Below are 22,781 nucleotides of genomic sequence, written 5' to 3' on the forward strand. Positions count from 1 at the left end.
ATATAATATGATTTGATTGCTTATTTGCACCCTATGACTATCATTAAGTGTTGTACATTCTTGATGAATGTATCTTGTCTTTTTATGTACACTGAGAGCGTATACACCAAAGACAAATTCCTTGTGCGTCCAATCACACTTGGCCAATAAAGAATTCTATTCTATTTAGAAAGGCTATCTCGGCGGCGACAGCCGCTCCAAAACTACGATTCCCAGCAGGCTCTGCACTGCTTTCCTACCCAAAATCCTTCGCGACGGGGCTGCCAAGGCCTCAGTGCTGTGGCGACGGAAAAGGCTTTGGAGGGCCGCTCCGGAAACCTCTTCTCCTAAGCGGCGGCGGCGGCGGTGGTAGTGGAGGCCGAGGCCGAGGCCTGCGGCATGGAGACGGCGGCGAACTGTTCGTTGCGCGTCAAACGGCTGCTGCTCGACCCCAGGTTCGAGGGCTACAAGCTTTCGTTGGAGCCGCTGGCCTGCTACCAAGTGGGGCTGGACTCGCGTGAGTGCCGGCGTGGCGCCCGGGTTTGGGCTACAGGGAAGAGGAGGCTGCGTTGGGGTGGAGCGGTGGGGGGGGGACCCTCATGGCTCGCCTTCCCGGATTTGCGGCCCTGCGGGGAATAGGATAAAGCTGGTGGAAGGGACCTTGAAGGTCTTCTAGTCCAGCCCCCTGGGAGACTGGCTGGACAGGGAAAGCGCTTCCAAGGGATCAGCCGGGGAGAATGGGAGGCAGGCAAAACGGAGCAGGAAAAGCCGAGGATATATATAAACCTACGAAAAAGAAAGCATATATATATATATATATATATATATACACACACACACACATACACATACACGTCTCTCTCTCTCTTTCTCTCTCTCTCTCATATATATATATAAATGTTGTGTTGTGCTGTTGAGTTTTTAAATACCAGGTTTTTTTCCTCTGAGGAAGGAAGAAAACAACATCTCAGTGGGAGCCGCTGGATCCCGAATCAAATTGGATGACAGTTAGCTGTCGTTTTGTTACAGCACCGGCTCTGTTTATGTTATTTGTTTAGTTGATTGTTTTATTTTCTTGTGATTTATTGATTGATTAAATTTATCTGACTGCCATCTCGCTGTCAAGCAACTGTTGGCTATTAGTTTCCCATTCCTTTGTGCCAAGTTTGACTTCTGGTGGCTTCATGGAGATGCATCCATCCATTCCTTCCTTCCTTCCTTCCTTCCTTCATTCATTCAATATGCCTCCCATCTCGCAACTGTCAAGCAACTATTGACTATTATATTCCTTTGAGCCAAATTTGATTTCTGGTGGCTTCATGGAGATACATTCATCCGTCCGTCCGTCCATCCATCCATTCATTCCTTTATTCTTTCCTTCCTTCATTCATTCAATATGCCTCCCATCTCGCAACTATCAAGCAACTATCCACTAATATATCCCTTTGAGCCAAATTTGACTTCTGGTGGTTTCATGGAGTTGCATCTATTTATTTCCCATTTATTTGTTTGGTTATTTATTTCTACAAATAATTCAAGGCAGTGAACATATCCAACACACTTTCCTCCTCCTAATTTCCACACAACAACCCTATAAGGGGAGTTGGGCTGTAGGAAAATGACCAGTCCAAGAGCACCCAATCAGCTTTCTGGTCTAGTTTCTAGCCTGGAGCCTTAACCACAAAACCAAATGGGCTCTGTAGTTTTCTTGGCATCCTTTAAAAAATGGCTGGGGTATTTTTTCACTTCCCAAACTCTCTTCCTCCTCCTCCTCCTCCTCCTCCTCCTCCTCCTCCTCCTCCTCTCCTCAAATTTTCTTTGGTCTCCCATCCAAGTTCTAAAAACATCAGTTTGGAGTCTGCTTAGATCAGGGATCCCCAGAGAAATAAATAGGGACCCCAAAGGTTGATGAGAGTCATGAGACTATCCAAAAGAGCAAAATTGTTCTTTGTAGTACTATTAAAGTATTTATTAAATTAATTTCAGATAATAAATGTTTCGGGTGAACAATCTGAAAATTCATGAGGGGATCGATGAGCTGAAATGTTTGGGGTCCTCAGCTTAGATTTTCAAGATTAGGGAAGATCATTTCAGCACCTTACATAAAAATGCATATTCATTTTTAACTTATCAGCAGTAGGCATAGATGTTTAAAATACAGTTAAAACACAATATAAATACAATATAGAATAAAGCCATCTAAAATACATTATATAATAAAACAGCATATATGAGTTTCTGTACTTAATTGTTCAATACATATTGAATTGAATTGAATTGAATTTATTAAACTTCTATACCGCCCTTCTCCCAAAGGACTCAAGGCGGTATACAGCCATATTAAAACATATATAAACTCACAAAATTTAAAAACAATTTAAAACAAATATATAAAATTTGGCCCACAAGGTTAAAAACTAACAAACACCCGATTTAAAATTCATATTAAGCCAGCCCGGCCTGTTGGAACAAAAGAGTCTTAAGGGCGTGGTGGAAGTATATACAGATACTTTGGTTTCAAATATATAGTTTGGTTGTATATTTCTTCTGAATAGTTTCAAAGAAATATTTTTTCAATATGCCTGTAAATTTAATCTGGGCTAATTCAGTAAAGGTAGATTTTAATGTACATTCTTTCTCTACTTGAAAGAAAGATCTTAAGTCAAAGGGAATCAATAAGAAGTCAATTGAATTATATTAGGAACTTGATTGTTCTCTGATATTTTATTATAATTGTATTTATAAACTAAGATTTGATGGTGATGATTTAATGTGGTGATTTAAGCAAAAGTTAATCTTAGATAATGTTACTGAATAGTAACTGTAGAATTAAGAATGATTGTGAGACAGAAGCTTGTATGCTATATAACTGCTGTAATACCTACCAAGGCTCTACCTTGGCACCTGTTCAAATCTTGGAGGAAACCTCATTTCAGAGGGCAGGCACTGCTACAAAGAACATGCAAATATCCAGAAACCTATTATTTAATTGGAAGATCCTGGAGCCTATCAACTTTGCCAGATAGGATCAGCTAGCGAAATACTGTGGGAGATCCCTAAAATGTTATGGCAAACTAGTTGAACATGGGAGATAATAATGCTTTTAATATAACTGAATAGGTTACAAAAATGTGATGACTAGACAGCTTTTCAGTATTCTGTTACTTGATAATTCAGAGTTCCACTAATGAAAATTGAGTTATTTCTAATTATTTAGCTTGCTGTATTATGCATTATATTAGTCTGTTTTGTTTCTGATGAAGAGATTTGTGGTCCTGGTATAAGAAAATAGGTGTGGTAGATTTGTAGATTAAAGTTGCTGTCACAACTTAATTTTTCTTTCTTTGTGTTTTTTAATGCCAAGGAAATAGAAGCTATGAAAGTTATTAAGAAAAAAATGCCTTCTAAAATTTGCCTAAGTATTTAAAGAAAAGTCAGAGACAGTAGATGGCACTCTAATACTAATTTTACTTATCAGCCTGGTTTCTGTGTATTTACTTTTGAGGTATCTTGGGAAAAACCTACATTCCCCTTTATTTGAAATATATAATGAGGAAATTATGTTTTGAACAAGACCCATGAGTTCAATATTGTAAGTTCATTTCCTAAGTGGTTATGCAATATCATAATTTTCCTGTTTGTTTTCCCCTTCAGCGGTAGCAGAAGTCAAACTGAGAGATGATCAGTACACCTTGGAACACATGCGTGCATTTGGCATGTATAATTACCTACATCTGGATTCCTGGTACCAAGATAATGTTTATTATGTTGATCAGCTCGGAAGAGTCATGAATTTAAGTGTTACTTTGGTAAGTTCATTGTAAAATAAATATGCTAGATGTCCATGGCGGTAGCAGCAAACTGGGTAAATTTTCTTGCAAGCATGTGTCCAAGAGCTACATGTGTAATTTTCAGCAAAAATTTTGTTTTTCACATTCTTGCCTCCCAAATTTCAGTATTCAGGGAGGGGGAAGTTTAAACTTCCTTCCCTGAGCTCCGAAGACAATTTGTATGTCTAATCACACCTGGTCAAATAAAGTATTCAAAGCAAAATCCAAAATTAATAGTCTTCTCTCTGTTAATAGGTAATTATGGATGATCTGGATATTTGTCAAAAAGGCTGTAGTTTGTAATGTGTAATGTTTCTTCAATTAAAGCTATGCACTGTTTTTTAATTTAAATACGAAAAGATGAGAGACTGTGCAGGTGAACATTAAGAATTATATTTATCAGTATTCCATACATCTCATTCCGGAAGTGGTTCTAATTGGTATAATAGGAAGTGGGGGGTACTAACCATGTATTAATATGCTAGGAAACTTAAATCCAAAAATACTCTCAGATTTTGACTTTTATCCCACTTGCCAATTCTTTCAGGAGAATACTACCCTTTTCAGAGCCAAAGAATCAGAGAACTTAATCAGAGAACTTCCGGGTCAATCGCCATACATTCTTGTTCAGTATATATTGCTTTTCTAATAAGGAGATTATGTTTTCTTCTGACTTCTTACTATTTTTAACTTTATTTTGGGGCTGTATAGATCAAAGACCATCAACAGAGTCCATGAAAACCTCAGCTATACTATTATGATTGTTTATTCTTTGTTTTTCTTTGTTGAATATGTTTTTTGAGTTTAAACATATTCTTTTTTTCTTGCTTTGCAGGACACTGCCTTAAAAAAACCAAGAGAAGTATTCAGGCTTCCTGCAGACTTAATAGCTTGTGATAATCGTCTTTGTGCATCACTACATTTCACATCTTCCACCTGGGTTACCCTTTCAGATGGAACAGGAAGACTGTATCTTATTCAAACTGGCAAGCGGGATGATGGTTCTTGTGAAAAGTGGGAAGTAAGTCCTGAGAATTTGTCTTGTGTTGAGAAGCATTAACTATATTTTAAATGATGTCTCCTTTCTCAAATGGTTCAAGATGCTTGGTTAAAATTACCCTCTTTCTACTGCTCACTTGCTTCAGTGTAAACATTGGCTTTCATATATGTTTCAAAATGTAACGTAAGTGTTTTCCTCCTTGTTTCTTCATTAAAGACTGCTAACCTCAGGAAACCTAATTATTATTGTCGCTTGTATATTATAATTTTACAAATGCCTGATGCACACACAAAACAATTCTAGACAATGTGCAAAAAACCACTATCCCTAAATTAAAACTTGTTAAGGTCATTGTTAAGTTCTTGTTAAATGACCAGCCACTTACTGACGGTTCGAAATTTCAACAGACCCCCCCAAATCTATTTACAACCTGGACTTCTGATGGCTGCACACCGCCCAATCACATGACCATATTTTGGATGCTTGATAACCAGTTCATTGTTACAGCTGGTTACAGTTGTGGTTTCTCATGTGACTATGCTTTTTTTTCCCCCTGCTTTCCAGCAAAAAATGGCAGTAGAAATACATCGATTCACTTAACAAACATGGTGTTCACTTAACAACTATGATGTTTCCTTAACAACAAAAAAGTCAGGTTTGGTCACGTGGGTGCCTTGATTTATGACCATCATGATTTATAATGGAAATATTGTTGTGAGTCAAGGACTACTACCTGCAAAATATTAAATGCATCACACCATTAAATAGAAAAATGTTTATAAAACATTACTGCTAGTTATAAGAAGATCTAACCTTAAATATGGCTAGATCTTCCATGTTCAGAAATATGGAAAATATGAAAATAAAGAACAGCTATAAAGGCTTATAATTTCCAGAAAAAAAAATACATTTTCTCTAAAGTATCTTATGAAATATGCCTTTCTGCATAGTTCTGTTGATTTCTGGAATGATATTTTTTGTCCAAGTGCTAGATATGCAAATGAATTCATATAGAAGGTTAATTAATTGAACATCATGTTGATCTTAATTGCATCTTGCAGGAGCTAGCATCAAAAGTGCTATTATCAAGCATTGAAGATTGCCCTATTTCCTAACATTCTTTGAATAAAGAAATTCCAAATTACACTTAAGCCATTTCTGAAAGAAAATGATGCAGCATAGAAATTAACTATTTCTTCTCTGTTTTATATAGCAAAAGAACTAATTTTCAAAACACTATCTAGCTTTTTGCTGGTTTAGAACCTTTAGTGGAGGTTTTTTATATCATTAATTCTTCGGTTACTCCTCAAATCAGCTAATAGTTAAGGCAGCAGGCTAGAAACCAAGAGACTATGAGTTCTAGTTCCACCTTAGGCATTAAAGGCAGCTATGACTTTGGGCCAGTGACTGTCTCAGCCCAACCCACCACAAAGGATTTTTCTTGGGAAAATAGAAGGAAGAAAGAAGGTATGTTTGTTTCAGAATAAAAATAAATATCACTATTATCTTTTTCCATAAATATCACTGTTATCTTTTTCCTAGAAATTATGCTGAGAGTTGAATACAATAACTAAATTCAGAATTTGGGATATCCTTTTACTATTATTTGTTTGTTTGTATCCTGCTTTTATTATTTTTACAAATAACTCAAACTGGCAAACATATCCATCATACCTTCCTCTTATTTTCCTCACAGCGACTGGGAGGTGAGTTAGGTTGAGAGGTAGTCACTGCTCCAAAGTCACCCAGCTGGCTTTCATGGCCAAAGTGGGACTTGAACTTACGATCTTCCTTCCTTCTAGCCTGCTGCCTTAAATAATAGACCAAATTGGCTCTCCATCCTATGTTATCATACTATATATTCTATCTCAAGAGCTGCACCGATACCTTATAAACATCCCTAAAGCTTCCAGAGCTTTTTCAGTATTTCAATAGAGTTTTTAGTATCTTTTCTCATTCATGGGTTCATAATCAGTCTTGGAATTTGATTCATAAAATTGGTTTATGAAAAGATAAACACATTTCCAACTTATAGCTTTCTATTATAGATTGAACAATATCTGTGGTGGCTTACTCATTTTCCTGGATGATTAAGGAAGTGTATACAAGGCATATTAATGTTCATGGTTTGTGGCATAAAGCTACAATTAAGGGGATCCATCCATCATGATAAGCCAGTCCCTGAGGAAAAGGCTTGAATGAGCACTGAGGTGATATTTTACCCTTTGCAAAAGATTTTTAGTGTTGAGAGATGGACAGGCAGAATAAGTTTTATTGTCTAGACTCTAGATTTATGTGTATGTTGCTCGGGATAGATGATTCAGTTATAAAGATGGAACTTCTGGGACCAATAACATAGTTTGTCTATTTGTATGGGGGAAAATAATCTTAAAATTGGAAGCAAATGACCATATGCCATCAGCAACATCTAAAGCACTTCAAATAAGTATTTTATTTTCCTGTTATATGAACTGTGTGAAGTGGAAATAGTAGATGCTGAGTTATCATCACAAAAACACAGCCTGATAGTTCTATTAGAGCTGAAGAATGGATTGTGCACTCAGAAAATATTACTCAGTCGCTTACTAAAATTCCTTCTTTCTCCAGATACTATTCAGTGAAGAGTTTGAGACTCCCTTTATTATAGTCCACAGCCTATCATTTGTGCAGTCAGACGCACATTCAGTTGGTGTGTTGCTCTTACGAATAGAAAAGGATGAATTGGATGCACAAGGCAGCGGCTTTCATGTTTCATTGGAGTGGGTTACAATTGTGAATACTTCTAAGGAGGGTGAGTGTTTCCTTGGTTTTACTTTGCTGGTATATGAAACAAAGCTCACCTGGGTATCTATACGTATTTATTACATTCTTACTGTAGGAATTCTGGAAACTGTTAACTTGGGGAATGTAGAAACGATATGAATACAAATTTGCAAATACCTAATAGCCTGAAGGTTTGGAAGAGCTATTAGAAAATATTTCTTAAAAGAAAATATGGTAAGGTGGAATGGCATTAAAAGTAGTAGTAAATCACTTTGAAATTGAAGAAGTTACTTTTTAATAAATATTTTGTTATCCTTCCTGTTTCCCAGAAATGTATAGAAATAGTTTCAGATGGCTGAAGCAGACTCCATGTTACAAGCAGTCATCTTTTCAAACACTTTTCTCTAAGGCAAAGCCTGGCAATAGAAATCAGTCATGAAAATGTGCTGGGTGAATTTGAGCTAGTCATTTTCTGTCAGCCCAGCCCAGCCTACTTCATATCATATGGAAAAATGAGAGGAGTATGCCCTTGTTCTCTGCCTTGAGCTGTGGACATAAGGCAGGGCAGAAAATGGAAAGCCAGACAGGTGACTTTGGACTGATCACTCTTTCTGAATCCATCAAGCTTCACAAGATCATTTACAATTTTTTAAATTTATTTCTATCCCACCTTTACAATTTTTACAAATAATTCAAGGCCATGAATGTATTCAACACACTGTCTTCTAAATGAGGATTTTGAGATATTCCAGAACAGTTGTTAGTAGCATAATTAACCTTGGAGCTATAAGGAGAATATATGTGTTCTGTGCTTCTATATCTATATAACGCTTTTCCAAGGACTTCATGTTGGTTCCTTTCATGAAGGCTATATTAAAGCCTTCTAAAAACATTGTCAGATGATGCCCCAAATTTTGGTATGATTAAAGTATTGTTCAATGCTTATCCTTTAAAAATGGGAGGAATTAAGAAATTCAAAGTTTTTTTTTTAAATCAGGTGAAGTGTATGAAGTCTCCAAACGCCGAGTTCTTCAAGGAAAATCTGTTCCTCATTATGCAGCTCTAGAACCAGATGGCAGTGGCCTGATGGTTATCTCCTACAAGCCCTATACTCTTTTGCAGAATGGTGAGACCAAGCAAGATGAAAATGAAAAGGAGAAAACAGAAGCAAACAGGAAAGGTAACCTCCCTACAACTCATGCTATCCTGAAGCTTTATAGTGGGAAACATCATTAAAATTATGCAGGCTTGAAAATTCTTCAGCATAGCCATGCTGCGATCTAATCCCAGAACATCAAAAGCAACCTTGATATGTTAGCTTGTGACACAGTTTTTACAGTTAAAAGAAGTAATTGTAGAAGTTAGAGTTAAAATATATTTACCTGTATACAATATATTTACCTGTATACAATGGGCATCTGTTTAAATATTTAACTTGCCAAAGCCTTCAATACGTATGATTGTAGGATTATAAGAAGCCATGGTGATGCAGAAATATGACATATTCCAATTTATGTCCATTTAGGTGAATAAGATAAGTAGACTTCTCAGAAGATAATAGTTCATAGCCTAGTTCAGACATTATAAATGATGGGTAGTGTTGTTCATTCAAAAGCTTCTGCCTTTTTAGCTAGCAGAGTTGCTAGAAAAAATTCCATGCTAATAGTTTCATCTATCCTGTATAGCCAAATAAGGGAAAGTGATACTTTTATTTTTAAAAAGTTGGTATGTTATATTGATGACTTAATAAATTACAGTATATTTGTGGTAGGGTTATCTTATTATACTATTCAGTTAGTGTCTAAGAATGACAGTAATATTGTTTTCCAATGATTCATAAGATATAATTGTTGATGCGATTTTATAAATGAGAACAGTCAAGGAAAAATGGCAACTCTGACTAACAGCCCTGTCATTTAATTCATTGGAAGATAATTGCATACAATTCAACCTGCATTGGGCTATACCAACATAAATGTAATTTCAAAATCAGTGGAAGTAACTGTTCTGCTCTTTTCTTTTTTGGTCATTCTTTAGACACTTGCCTCTAGTTCTGGGCTCCATGATTTATGGATCCTGAAAAATTGAAATAATTTCAAAGTAGGGCACTGAAGATGATCAGGGACTATAAATCTAAGTGAAGAAAAATGGAAGAAAACTAATATGTTTAACCCTGATAAAAGATGACTAATAAGAGATATAATTACACTTTTCAGTGCTAGAAAAGACTTCCTAACATTAACAGCAGTTTGACCTCATCTGGATGTGTTTTAGTACTAATTAGCTGGTCATTTTTATGGGCTGCTTTAATTTGCATTTCTTCACTGTGCAGTAGATTGAACTAATAGCCTAAACTGCCCCTTTGCAACTCTTATTATTCTATTTAAATATGCATTGCATTTTTAAATTCTTTTTATATTTAATGATTATTTGTACCTTCCTAGTAGATTTTAAATAATGACAGATGATGTACTTTGGAGCTGCTGTTACTTTTCTTTTTCTAGTTTCAGGTAACTAGGCAATGCAACATTTTATTGTACAAATAACCGGGTTTTTGACAGCTATTCCACAAATCTTTAATGTTTTAACTTTTAGCTAATTATGTACTCCCCTTATGTGCTTCTGTTTATAGAACCTCTATATTACTGGCAACAGTCTGAAGATGATTTGACAATCACTTTCCAACTCCATGAAAACTTTACCAAAGAAGATATACATGTCAGCTTTTCTCCAAATCATCTCAGTGTAGCATTGAAAGATCCACAGTTTCCTATACTGAAAGGTGACCTTTTTTCATTGATTGACCATGAAAGCTCCACATGGATAATTAAAGAAAATAGGTATTTATTTTAGTGTTGTGCTTGATCTGTTGAATTTGTTACATATGTCGATCTGTAACCTATTGCCATTTTTCACCCACCTTCTATTTAATGGGGGAAAGGGGTAACCAGGTGGTGGCATTACTAAAATAGTTTTAGTGTAGATTGCCACAATGAAATGAATATCAGTAGTATGTAGCATTCAACAAAGCAGTCATATAGGGATCGTTTAACATCATATTGTTTAACATCTGAATTTTTCAATAGATAGTCACCCATGTGTGAGTCATAAAATAATGTTGAATCGATTGCTTATCTATAACTGGAGTTTTTCATGTCATTTATAAATCCACATGATCCACTCACTTTCCTATTGCAGATGGTTTGTTTTTCTTTATAATTTTGGGATTGCTGTCAGTCATCAAAATTGAGGCGAACACATGGTATATAAGGCCCGAAGACAGAGATTCTTAAGGAATGATTTAATTCTAAACTGTTCCAGTGAAAGTGCACCATCTACAGTATATGTGTGAATTCATAGTTGGGTTTCCTCGAAGAACCCTCAGTTACTACTATCAAAGCATTGTGAATAGATTAATCTAATTTATTTAATATTAACTCCTGCATTCTACCTTTGGTTATGGTTTATCAATGTTTATCTATTTTATCCATTCCCAGATTAGAGATAGTTTTAATTAAGGAAGAAGAGAAGCGTTTATGGCCAGAACTGATAATTGGTGACTCTCGGGGCGAATTTATTATGGACCCAGCTCGAAGTGCCACAATAGCTAAGCAGCTGATGTATCTTACCTCTGATGAAATGGTAAACTGACGATAAAATTTGCGGTTTTAATATATAAATACACATATCAAAATGTATTTCAATCTAGTGGTTAAATTGTAAGTTGCATGATTTTTGAAATCATACTTTATTGAATATCCTACAGTGATTGGCTTTATATATTGTGTTTAGTTATCTTTAGGTAGGCTGAAAGTGATGGACATATTTCAGACTATAGTTATGAAATTAAATCATTATACCTTGAAGAAAAGCTCAATATGCATAAACATAAAAAAGGGGGACAAAAACCCAAAACAATCCTCCCAAAATTCTGAGTTTCCAGGTTTTTTTATGAGAAACAATTATTGTTTCCCAACCTTCAGTCTGAAATGTTTCAGTTTAGGGTGCAATTATCTCATGGTCCTATGAATTGACTATATTCTGGAATTACACCTTTTTAAAGGTATCAATGAAATACTGGATGCAATACATGTATTATAGATTCATTATTATATCACATGCTTCTTTTTTACTGCTATTTTATTAATGTTGGCTCACAGAATGCATAGAAAGCTAAATCGAATTCCTGATTTCAGAATCCAGACCCTAACAAAGAAAATCCACCATGTAATGCTCAAGAGCTAGAAGAATGCGACATTTTCCTTGAAGACAGTACAAGTTTATGTAGATTTGACGGTCATACTATGAAGATCACTCATGTGGTAAGCATTAGATTGTATTCTTAAATCCCATAATGGTTGACAATTTACAGAGTTCATTTCTTTTTTTCTGTTGGTTTTTCTGGACCTTCGTTTTGGCTGGCAGGGTGCTGCAGGAGGCCATCCAGGCTGAAAACGGGGTGTGGGGGGGCTGCACGCGGGGGAACCCACACCCCATTTTGGCTGCCAGAGGCACCGAGGGCCTACTATTTCCAGGCCAGCCCTGTGGGCCAGATTTAAGCAACCCATGGACTGGATTTGGTCTGCAGGCCTTGAGTTTGATACCCATGGTGTATATGATAATAACAGTTCATCTTAGCCAAATAAAATGGTGCTATTTATTATTGGGCAAATTACATAGATAATTATGACAGAAAAAGAGAGCATACCTAATAAGCAATGGAAATATATAAACTTTTCTTTATGGACAAGAAATAAACAATTGCTGGTTAACAACCATGAAAGTTGGATATAGCATTGTTCATAGTATCCTTTTCATTACTTATTTAAAAGACACAAGCATGGTTCCTTTCATGTGGGATGCTGACAATTTTTATCTGCATCTATTTCTTTGAAATTGGATGAGCAAGATTATATAAGTTTGGTACTTGTATATAAGCATATTCATTGTTTATATTCATAGCTATATAGGAAAATATTTGTAGTTGAGGGTTGAAATGGGGGATCTTTGGTGCTCTCTGAGCTTGGTTGTTTTCTTGCCAATACTTTCCTTCCAAAAATACCTGGGATTCAAAAAGGATAAAGTGCACTTGTTACTTGGTCTTACTTTTAAAGAGCATAAAAAGCTTGACTTCTATGAAGTAATTCAAATTCTTTTAGTCATGCCCAAAATTAGAGCAATTCCGTCACTGTTGGGGGAAAAATATGTATTTAGTATTCTAAAAAGAAAACAATCAAAGAAATATCTGCAGACTATCAACCAGTAGAGTAGCAAGGAAAGCCTTGGAAAGATAATCAGATAACATGCTTTTATTTACAAAGATCAATATTATACAATGGCTTTCCCATGAGATTCTATGGAAGTGACAGTTGGATTTTGAAGAAGCAGGATAGAAAGAGTATTGACACATTTCTGAACTCTGATGGTGGAAAAGGTTCCTGAGAACATTAGGGGCATCAAAAACAACAAATGGATCATTGAACAAATTGTTCCAGAGTTATCACCTGAAGCACAAATGACCAGATTGAAATGACTATATTTTGGACATATGCGAAGACCCGTGTCTGTTTAGCAGTCTTTAATACTGGAAAAAGTAGAAAGTACAGTAAAAAGAGTGATTAGGAGTAAGATGGTGGATTCAATTTTGGTGGTGATGGGTGCACCCTTGGATGTAGACGGATCATCCTGGAAAATCTGTCTCTGAGGTTTCCAAGAGACAACACTGACTTGATGGGACATAAAATTGGTCAAGAAAAAAGCCTGAGGTCTATTTTAGCTGCCAAGTTATACACACCGAATGGACAAACCTGTTTATCTCACTAGTCATTTATTAAAAGAATTCTGCAAAAAACATACAGTAGCTTCCAATTTGAGGTGCTATCTCTCAAATCACATAGAACAGTAATCTCCATAAAATTTGTACTACCACTTGCTTTCCTCATCATAGCTCTCGGTTTCTTTTATTTTTCCTGCAACAATCAATAGTTGAATTTCCTCATTTCCTCATGCACCATCATATCTTATGTGGCCACCAAGAATTGATCAGTTAAACACCTTATCGCTAGTGTCAGTTTGAACCCTTAAAGCTAGAAGGACGGTCCTGCTATAACATTTCATTAGCCATGAACCACCCAGTGCTTAATATAGCTCATTCTAATGGGTCATGTCGACCTAACTTAAAATCTGCAGTGCAGCAATCTACTCTTACTATCATTAAAAATAAACTTCACCTTTTCAGATTCCTAATATTTACACAACTTGACATTTAGAAGGGAGAAGCAGAACAAGTATTAACTTCTAGCTGGGTGCAATCAAGATGAACCTATCCATAGGCTTATTGAAACTTAGATCTTCAGTCTATATTAGCCTTTTCAACCTAGTGCTTTCCAAATACATTTGACTATAACTCCCAGGATTCCCAGCCTTGAGAGTTACATAACACAGTTGGTCAATCCACCTAGAGTAAGTAGGGCACAATTTTCAGCTTCCCCCCTTTTTTTTGGGGGGGGGCAGGTTGTGCTATTCTGAGGAGAAAAAAGTATTAACATTTCCTCAGATGTTGGATGCTATTTTGGGGGGGGGATTTAAGGCACTTATTTTCCCTGCAAATTCCTGTGCCAAAGAAATTGAGTTTGAAAACTTTATCCACTCCATTGATAAGAGAAATCATTCTCTGTGTCCACCAAACAAGGCAAGAACAGGAAGTGCTTTTCCCAGAAGAAAAAATATTGTTCACCCCTGATATAATGGAACCATAGGGCATCAGGTAGAGAAGGTTTATCCATATTGTTATTTCTCTTTGAATGCAAAACTTCATGGAATGGTGGCATAACTTGGAGTTCCTAACCAAAGCAACTTGACCATCACTGTGATGATACTAGTAGATTTTTAATTCATTATAATTCAAAATGATGCTGTGGTTAATTTTAAGTATGTGTGGATGAGTCTTACTATAAACATTAAAGGTTAATTTAATATGTTGTTTTCTTTATTGAGTTTCTAACTCAATACTGCATTCTAATTCTACTGGTGGCACAGTGATTAAAATGCAGTATTGCCGACTAACTCTACCCATAGCCTGGAGTTCGACCCTGATGGGGCTTGAGGTTGACTCAACCTTTCATCCATCTGAGGTCAGTAAAATAAAGACCCAGATTGTTGGGAGAAATATGCTGACACATAAAATGTTCAGAGAGTGCTGTAAAACATTATGGAGCAGTGTATAAATCTAAGTGCTATTGCTATTGCATTTACACAAAAATGCAGCATTAGGACAACAACATGTTGAGCACTGAAGAACAGAGATATAATAAGTCCCAGAAGCATTGAAGCAAAAGAAAAATGTCCCTTCTAGAGTTATTTTTGTTTCTGTTTTTTGCCTGAAAATAGAAAGAATACAGAACTTCCCCCAAAAAATGTAATTTAGTTATATTTTCAGTGCTTTTTTACAGCGATGAAATCATTTTATTTTTAACATAATTATATGTAAATATGTATGATTAAATGTAAAATTTTAAAAATAGTTCTGTGTATAGATTTCATTTCTTTGTATCTGAATCCATTATATATCTTTAAAAATAAAATGTTATGAATTCATATGAAAGCCATTTTTCTAATTTTCTAAATTTTTACAACCATAAATTGCCCAGAAAATAATGAAAACAAATGGTTTTTTGTTTTGTTTAAAATCCCTGGGCTTTTACAGCTGTAGGGGAAGGACCATTACAATGGTCTCAGATCTAGAAATCACATTATTTTTATTCCAATTTGATCAAAATGAGCCTCAAAAGACAATCCTCTTCTGCTTCTGGTCTTTTTAAATATATAAATTTAGGTAGGTGTACAAGTGTTGTCTTCCAGCATAGGAAACTGTAGGATGAAACTTACTCGACCAAAAAGTTTCAGAAAATTAGCAAAAGCTTCCCATTCCAGCTTGTATTGGAAGAATGCTAGTTACATTTACTGGGAGTCCTCACTTAATGACCATTGTTTTAGTGACGTTTTGAATTTAAAATGGCAGTGAAAAAAGTGAGCTATGACCAGTTTTCACACTTAAGACTTTAGCAGCACTTCAGTAATATGAGAACTTTTTTTAAAAATCAAGGCAAATGAAATTTGTAAACTAGTAAGCAAGATTAGAGATGGTCAGAACCATTCCAGATAGCCCCATTTTGTGTTCAGCAAAACATAACAGCTTCTAGCATCTTGTTTCTCATAAAGAATATGCATGCTCACTTATATTGCATCCTCAAATGATTTGTGAAAATATTTCTGTTAAAAATATGCGATTGCTTTGCAGAGAAGCCATACTGAGAATCTCATTTTCACATCAGCAGTTAAAATAATACTATCTTCTTGTTGTTGTTTTCTGAATCCTGAAGTTGAATTGAGTTCTTTCTTGGCAGTGAGTAGATTAGAAGCACTTCATTATGGGATATTTAAGCTGCTGTGAATATTAGTCTGTTGGAAGAAAAACAGTACAATTATGTATTTGTTGATACCACATTGTTTCATTGTTGGCTTTTGTTCTTTAATATCCCAAGGAATGAATTTGTAAGCCATCGGCTATAGTTTCATTAGGGAGAACAAAGTTTTGTGCAAGAGACTTGGTGAAAAGAATACTGTGTAAATACAGCAGGCCTAACATAGCATCTGATTTCATATTGTCTTTTTTTCTTCTGTTCAGTTGTGTTGACTAGGGGTGATATAATAACAGTGTTCCAATATCTAAGGGGCTGCCACAAAAAAGAGGGGTCAACCTATTCTCCAAAGCGCCTGAGGGCAGGACAAGAAGCAATGGATGGAAACTAAACAAGAAAAAACTAACCTAGAACTAAGGAGAACTTTCCTGATAGATCAATTACCGGTAATCGCTTGCCTCCAGATGTTACAGGTGCTCTATCACTGGAGGTTTTTAAGAAGAGATTGGACAACTATTTGCCTGAAATGGTATAGAGTTTCCTGCTTAAGCAGGAGGTTAGACCAGAAGACCTCCAAGGTCCCTTCCAACTCTGTTATTCTGTGTCTGATGGCAGAGATTGCTTGGGCAGCCTCTGCAGTTTTCTTGGCAAGGTTCTTCAGAAGTGGCTTGCCATTGCCTCTTTCTTATAGCTGAGAGAATGTGACTAGCCCAAGATCATCCAGAGGGCTTTGTGCCTTAGGCAGGACGAGACCATCTTTCAGTTTCTATCTAGCCTGGTACCTTAATCACTATATTAAACTGGCTCTCAAGCCAGTTTGCCTTAATACGGGTAGTTCCAGTTGCGATAGGCAAATCTCACACAATTGTTAGGAGCTTCATCACGTGATTGCCTATGTGACTTTTCTTTTTTACTTTTAATGCAACTTTTATTCAGTTGCTTTTGTTACTAGGGTAGGAAAAAAAGTATATCTAAAATTACACGGTGTAATGAACTATATTAAATTGCAGTGAATTTTTTTTTGTTTATCACTTAACTATTCAGCAATGTAAGTTGACCTTTTGCATATTGCAATGTGGATTTTATTTGTCAGTATAAAATGGATATATATATATAGTACTACCTTATCTGTTGTTTTTTTTTAAGTTAAAAGTAGAATTTATTTTCCAGTTGCATTAACATTTTTCATTCCTATAACATGGAAATCTCTTCTGTCTGGAGATTCTTTGTTGTTGATTTGCTTCATGTGGATAAGATTATAACTACAAACTGTACAGTATTTTAAAAAGGGCACCTAAAAATTATAGAACAATCAGTTTAACATACTCCTGGCAAATTGATAGAAATGAGAAACAAGGAAACAGTATTCAAGCATATAGAGGAGCATGAGTACTACTCAGGTAAATTCTGCCACACCAAACTTTTAGAGTACTTTGAGAGTGTTGAGAACCATATAAATGTTAGCACTATATCTGAATTTTCAAAAAGTCATTGACAAAGTTTCTCATCAAAGGTTTTTGAATCGATTTGCTGGTCATGGGATAAGAAGACCTGTCCTTTTGGGAATTGATATGTGGGTCAAGAAAACAACGGAATAAATGGACTTTTTTTTCTCAGTGGAAGAGAGAGTTTGAGGTGGGTTGATGTGGGGAAAAATAGGAGGAGGAAGGAGAGTCAATGTTTGCTGCCTTGAGTTACTGATAAAGTAATGAAGGCAGGATGAAAAACAGATCTGTGTTGGGTCCATTGCTTTTGAACTTGTTCATACATGATCTGAATTTAGGATGAACCAATGAGCAGTTAGGGAGAGAGATGTCTGCACTGCCTGCTTGTCAGAACCCATAAAACATTTGGCCCCTCTGAGAATCAAAATGTGGGAGAAATACTGGTTTTGATCTAATCCAGTAAGACTTACAGTCTTGCGTAAATATAAATATTGCCAGTTTTGATCGCCTATAAATAATTTAGCAGTTCAGAAGATGTAGAATATTATCTGTAAGCATCCGTTGTTTATTTTGTAGCTGCTAAAAACTAGAAATTAACATATTCTAATTAAAGTTTCTATTTAAAAAAACAAAACAAAACTGGAGCATGGTTTCTCCTCTGCTAACCTGTGTACCTTTTGATTTTGATTTAAAACATTGGTATGATTGGTTCTATTGAACTAAGCAAAGCTAAGTAAGTACCTAATGGGTAGTATGCTGTCTTTATGATGTGACAAACCATGCTTCAAAACTCCAACCTGTGTGAAATGGCCATGAAAAAGATCCCATTTTCAATCCCTTGAAAGTTGTAAAGCCAAAGTTACATCCCTCTATGGTACAAAGAACTTTCTTGGGGTTCATATAGAGCTAGAGCTTCAGCTGCAAGGACAAAAATGTCACAGAGTGTTTGTAATTGGCATCTTACTTGTAATTGACACACCTAGGCAACTGTAGTAATGCGCAAAATTCAATGTAAAATTAAATATTTCAGGAAAGAAGATACTGGATTAAGATGTTAACTGTTCTTGACAAATTCTGAACCTTGGTTTTCAGCAAGGAAGCCACTGTTTTTCTTACAAAATACAATGGACGGTATTGAATATGTAGCCTCTGGATCCTTTTTGACCAGGTTATACCCTTTTCCAAATTCAAAATATTTATTTATTTGGATTCCATTCAAAGTCTGAAAAAAAATAGGTTATGTGTTAAAAATGGCGTAAAGATAGTTTTTTGCTTCTGTTGGAAATAGCAGCCTTAATGATTTGGCGTATCAACCATCCTAATTATGCTTGCTATTTAAATGTATTCAGCAGACCTTTTTCACAATGTGCTAATGCCATTTATAGGTATGGGGAAGACAGATAAAAACTGCTTTTCTAAAGGAACATACAGCCATTCCCAAGTTCATAGACTTTAAATAGCAATCTTTATTCCAGTTTAAGTACAACACGCAGAATTCCACAATCTATATGGACATCCTACATAAAATTCCCGTAATGATGCTTCCAAAAAGTTTATTACGTTTTTCCTGGCATAAGTCTTTTGAAATATAATACTGCACAGCAAGTAATAGTGAAAGAATTTCTTTTGTTTCACTTGTTCTGGTTTTTTTTAAAACTTGTTAATCATCCTGAATATTACTTATATTGGAAGAGGTTATAAAATTAATAAATCTGTGTTTATCCAATAAGATTCATCACCAAATGAAGATCTGAACCTGCAGATCCAGCATTAAAAACACTATACCAAACTGAATCAGGGAGCACAACTGAATATAATCAGTTTTATATAGTGTGCGCTAATCCTCCAATCCCCAAATCCTAATCCTTTAGAGCAGATCAGAACTGGACTGGAAAATGCAATATACAGAGATTTGAACTGGTCAACTTTTTTTTTTTTTTTTACTGATATCGCTGTGTTCTGTGTAGCCAGTTAGTAATTTCTGTATTGGTAATAAAGAAGATTGCTTTTCTTAATTCTGCAGGTAAACCTTGGAAGCAATCAGTATCTTTTCTCAGCTGTGGTAGATCCTAAGGAAATGCCATGCTTCTGCTTACGCCATGACGTTGATGCTCTTCTCTGGCAGCCTCGCCCAGATCAGCAAGACAAATGGGAGCACATTTCTACTTTCAATGCCTTAGGTAAGAGAAAAGGACTACATAGTATTTCTCTCTGATCGAACAATTGAAGCACTTTTCCACTTAGTTCAGTCATCTGTGTTCATATAGCAAAGTTTACAATTAAAATTTGTGTGGGCTGGGTTTTGGAAATGGTTATCTCAGAAAACAGCAATCTTGTGATAAAAGAGATCAGTAGAGTAATTGAAGTGTTGTCTCATCAAATCTATTTTTTCTTTTTTCAGAATTAGAGGCTAGCTTTGTAGAAGAAAGCTTCTGCAATATTAGGGAGAATATGGAGAAAATAAATTTGTTCATTATTACAAGTGTGGACTATTTCCAGTTGAGGATAAAAGCCTAAATTAAAGGAAATCTTCCTGAAGAAATTTACCTGATATTTCCAAGATCTTTATGCTGAGTTAACTTGACCAGATTCTAGTCAGCAAAAGTTATTTGTGATAGTCATAGAGTCCTGGCCATCTAAGGTTGCAACACCCATTTATACCAGAGAATCTGACATCCTCTAAAACAGGGGTTGCCAACCTTTCGGACCTCAGGGACCACTAAAATGGATAATTTTAAATCCCACAGACTACTAATATGAATTTTTAAAAAATATAAATAGTATTTAGTGCAATATAAAAAATGCAAATAATTTTTCTGGGGACCACCAAAATTTTCTCGCAGACCACTAGTGGTCCGTAGACTACCGGTTGGTGACCGCTGCTCTAAAAGGCAGCTTAAACTTTAGATGTTAATTCCACCCTCTCTCTGGTATGTAGTTTCATTAGCTGTTTTTGAAAATATTTTTTCAGTATTGCCTTTGTGTACATTTGCATGGACGCCCACATCTTTCAGTCATTTAAAATTGTGCTGTGCTTTTATTATAAAATACCTCACATGACGTGTAAACATTGCAGAGTAAAATGGAAGCATTTATACCAATAAACAAACAAGTCTGGTCTATAAAAGAAGAAATTTAATTTCTGTTGATATAGACTGGAAAGGTGAAAATAGGAGTATATCATCAAACAGTTTAAAAGTTTAAAAGTGCTATTTGGAAAAAAAAAACCTAAAATGTCCAGGATTTGCAGATAGCTAAAAAGAAATCTGGCCTTTTTGTTTTGGCTTCATCTTAAGAGTTTGATTAAAAACTAGCAACATTTTCCTTCTCGTTTATTAGCCTGTTGCAATATGGCATACAACATAACACTTCGGTGATAATCTGTTCCAGTAATTGGTTCCAAAGAAAATATGGCTTCATTTTCCCCATGTATAATGAATGATTAGAAATATCTTGCCAGCTGCACAATTAAAGGGCTCAGACAGATGTGTCAAAGATAATCAGTGTAATTCTTTAAGCTTTAGAAACTCATTTTCATTTGATGTTTACTTTGAATTAGAATGAGAGCAACATATAGAGTTCAAATGCTGCGTTGAAAAACTCTGGAGAACCAGTCTAGACACGAGGTTCTACTAATGTATTTTTCATGTGATATCCTCTTAGCATGTTTGTCATAGCTGTGTGGGCCTTATAGCTTCCAAAAACACCCCAAATATATTCTATTAGAGCAGCAGTGTCAAACTTGATTTCACTGAGGGCCACATCAGTATTGTGTTTGACCTTGGGGCGCCAGAGTGGGCATGGCTGGGGTGGGCATGGCCAACTCGATGTCACTCATGTCAAGGGCGCCTATGGTGGCCCAAGCTCTCTGCCAGCAAAAATGGGCTCCCAAGCTGTGTTTTCAGCTTCAACAGCCTCCTTCAGCCACCCATGGACCTCCCGAATTCCATTTTTGCTGGCAGAGGCACTGTGGGCCGGTCCTTTGCTGTTTCCAGGGTGGCTCCGTGGGCCAGATCTAAGCATGCCACGGGCCAAATCTGGGCCCCGGGCCTTGAGTTTGACACCCCTGTATTAGAATAATCTAGTCCTGAGGATACAAAGCTGTGTGCATTTATCCAGCTGAGTCCCAAAGAAAATGTTGTGCCCCCTACATATCTTACACTGCATTAAATAAGAGAGCAAAAACTCACACAACTGGTCTGTGAGATAAAAAAAATAATTATTTGCTTTTTCTGGCTATGTGTGTTTTAGGCTATGTGCAGGCATCCAAGCAGGACAAGAAATTCATGGCTTGTGCACCAGACCACTCATATTCTGCCCTTTGCGAGTGCATGCGAAGAGTGTTCATCTATCGCCAGCCAAGCCCTCTAACCACTGTTCTCTACAACCGAAAGGAAGGCAGACAAGTTGATCAGCTTGCTAAGCAGTTGGTAGCAACTCTGGAAACGCACGATTCTTTTTTGGGTTTTCAAGCAACAAATGAGAGATTGTATGTTCTCACAACAAAAGCTCTATTTATAATAAAAGTAAGCAATGAGAATTAATCATGGTCTCATAATGACTACATATATCATTGATCTCTCTGCATACATAATGAACTCCAGTTATGACTCCATAACGTAGCACAAAAGTACAAAACACCAGTATCAACTATATTGCAAAGATAGTGCAATATAATGTGTACTGTCTCCTAAAGGATGACCAACATTGTTTTGTTGTATATTTAGGAGAGAAGCAGGTGGAGATTTATTTTTTAATAAATGTATTATTATTTTCAAATTGTCTTAAAGCTTTTTATTGTAACTGTTTCTATTTGGTCTCCTGAATCACTTAAGACATTCTGAAAATGTAATTTGCAGCTAAGTAAAGATATTTTTAGTTTTGTTTTAATTGGATTCTTTAACATTTTCTTTAACTGTTTTCCCTAAATGCTTGCATTGGCTCATTGAACAAATCAGACTGAATATGTACATCCACTTTTCTTAAGCATATTTGTAATTGAAGCTCAAAATTCTCATTATGTGCAAATGTTGTAATTGCAGTTGGATTGTATCTGGTTTCCGGAGGCAAATCCCCATCCACTTGAGAAATAAAGTAGTTTTTTTAAAAAAGAAAAGAAAAGGTTTCGGTGTTCTTTACCTTGACATTAAAAATGGATTTGAGAAAATTTAAAGATTTGTTAGAAATTGTCTTCTCTGAGCTGGTACTATTTGAAAAAGATTGTGAGTTAAAATGACTGTATATAAGTTTTTACTAGGAGGAACAAATTTACCAAGACCCATTAAAGATAATCTGGCTGAGAAAGTAGATTTTACCATGGGATAAACAGTCCAGGATAAAAGAA

At 35.8% G+C, this 22,781-nt stretch overlaps 1 protein-coding gene across 1 annotated transcript; it reads left to right on the forward strand.

Annotated features, from left to right (window-relative positions):
• The first annotated feature begins 290 nt into the window (after positions 1–290).
• Positions 291–22,553, forward strand: NUDCD1 (NudC domain containing 1). Its single transcript, XM_070942056.1, has 10 exons — positions 291–496; positions 3,634–3,788; positions 4,645–4,830; positions 7,417–7,600; positions 8,570–8,752; positions 10,205–10,412; positions 11,070–11,214; positions 11,769–11,894; positions 19,461–19,617; positions 21,689–22,553. Exons 1-10 carry the CDS (start codon positions 379–381, stop codon positions 21,979–21,981), a joined length of 1,755 nt encoding a protein of 584 aa, XP_070798157.1. The 5' UTR covers positions 291–378; the 3' UTR covers positions 21,982–22,553.
• Positions 22,554–22,781: the final 228 nt, after the last annotated feature.

This window comes from Pituophis catenifer, unplaced genomic scaffold (genome assembly GCF_029215685.1).
Source record: "Pituophis catenifer annectens isolate HBS135680 unplaced genomic scaffold, rPitCat1.0.hap2 SCAF_3, whole genome shotgun sequence".
Classification (NCBI taxonomy): Eukaryota; Metazoa; Chordata; class Lepidosauria; order Squamata; family Colubridae; genus Pituophis; species Pituophis catenifer.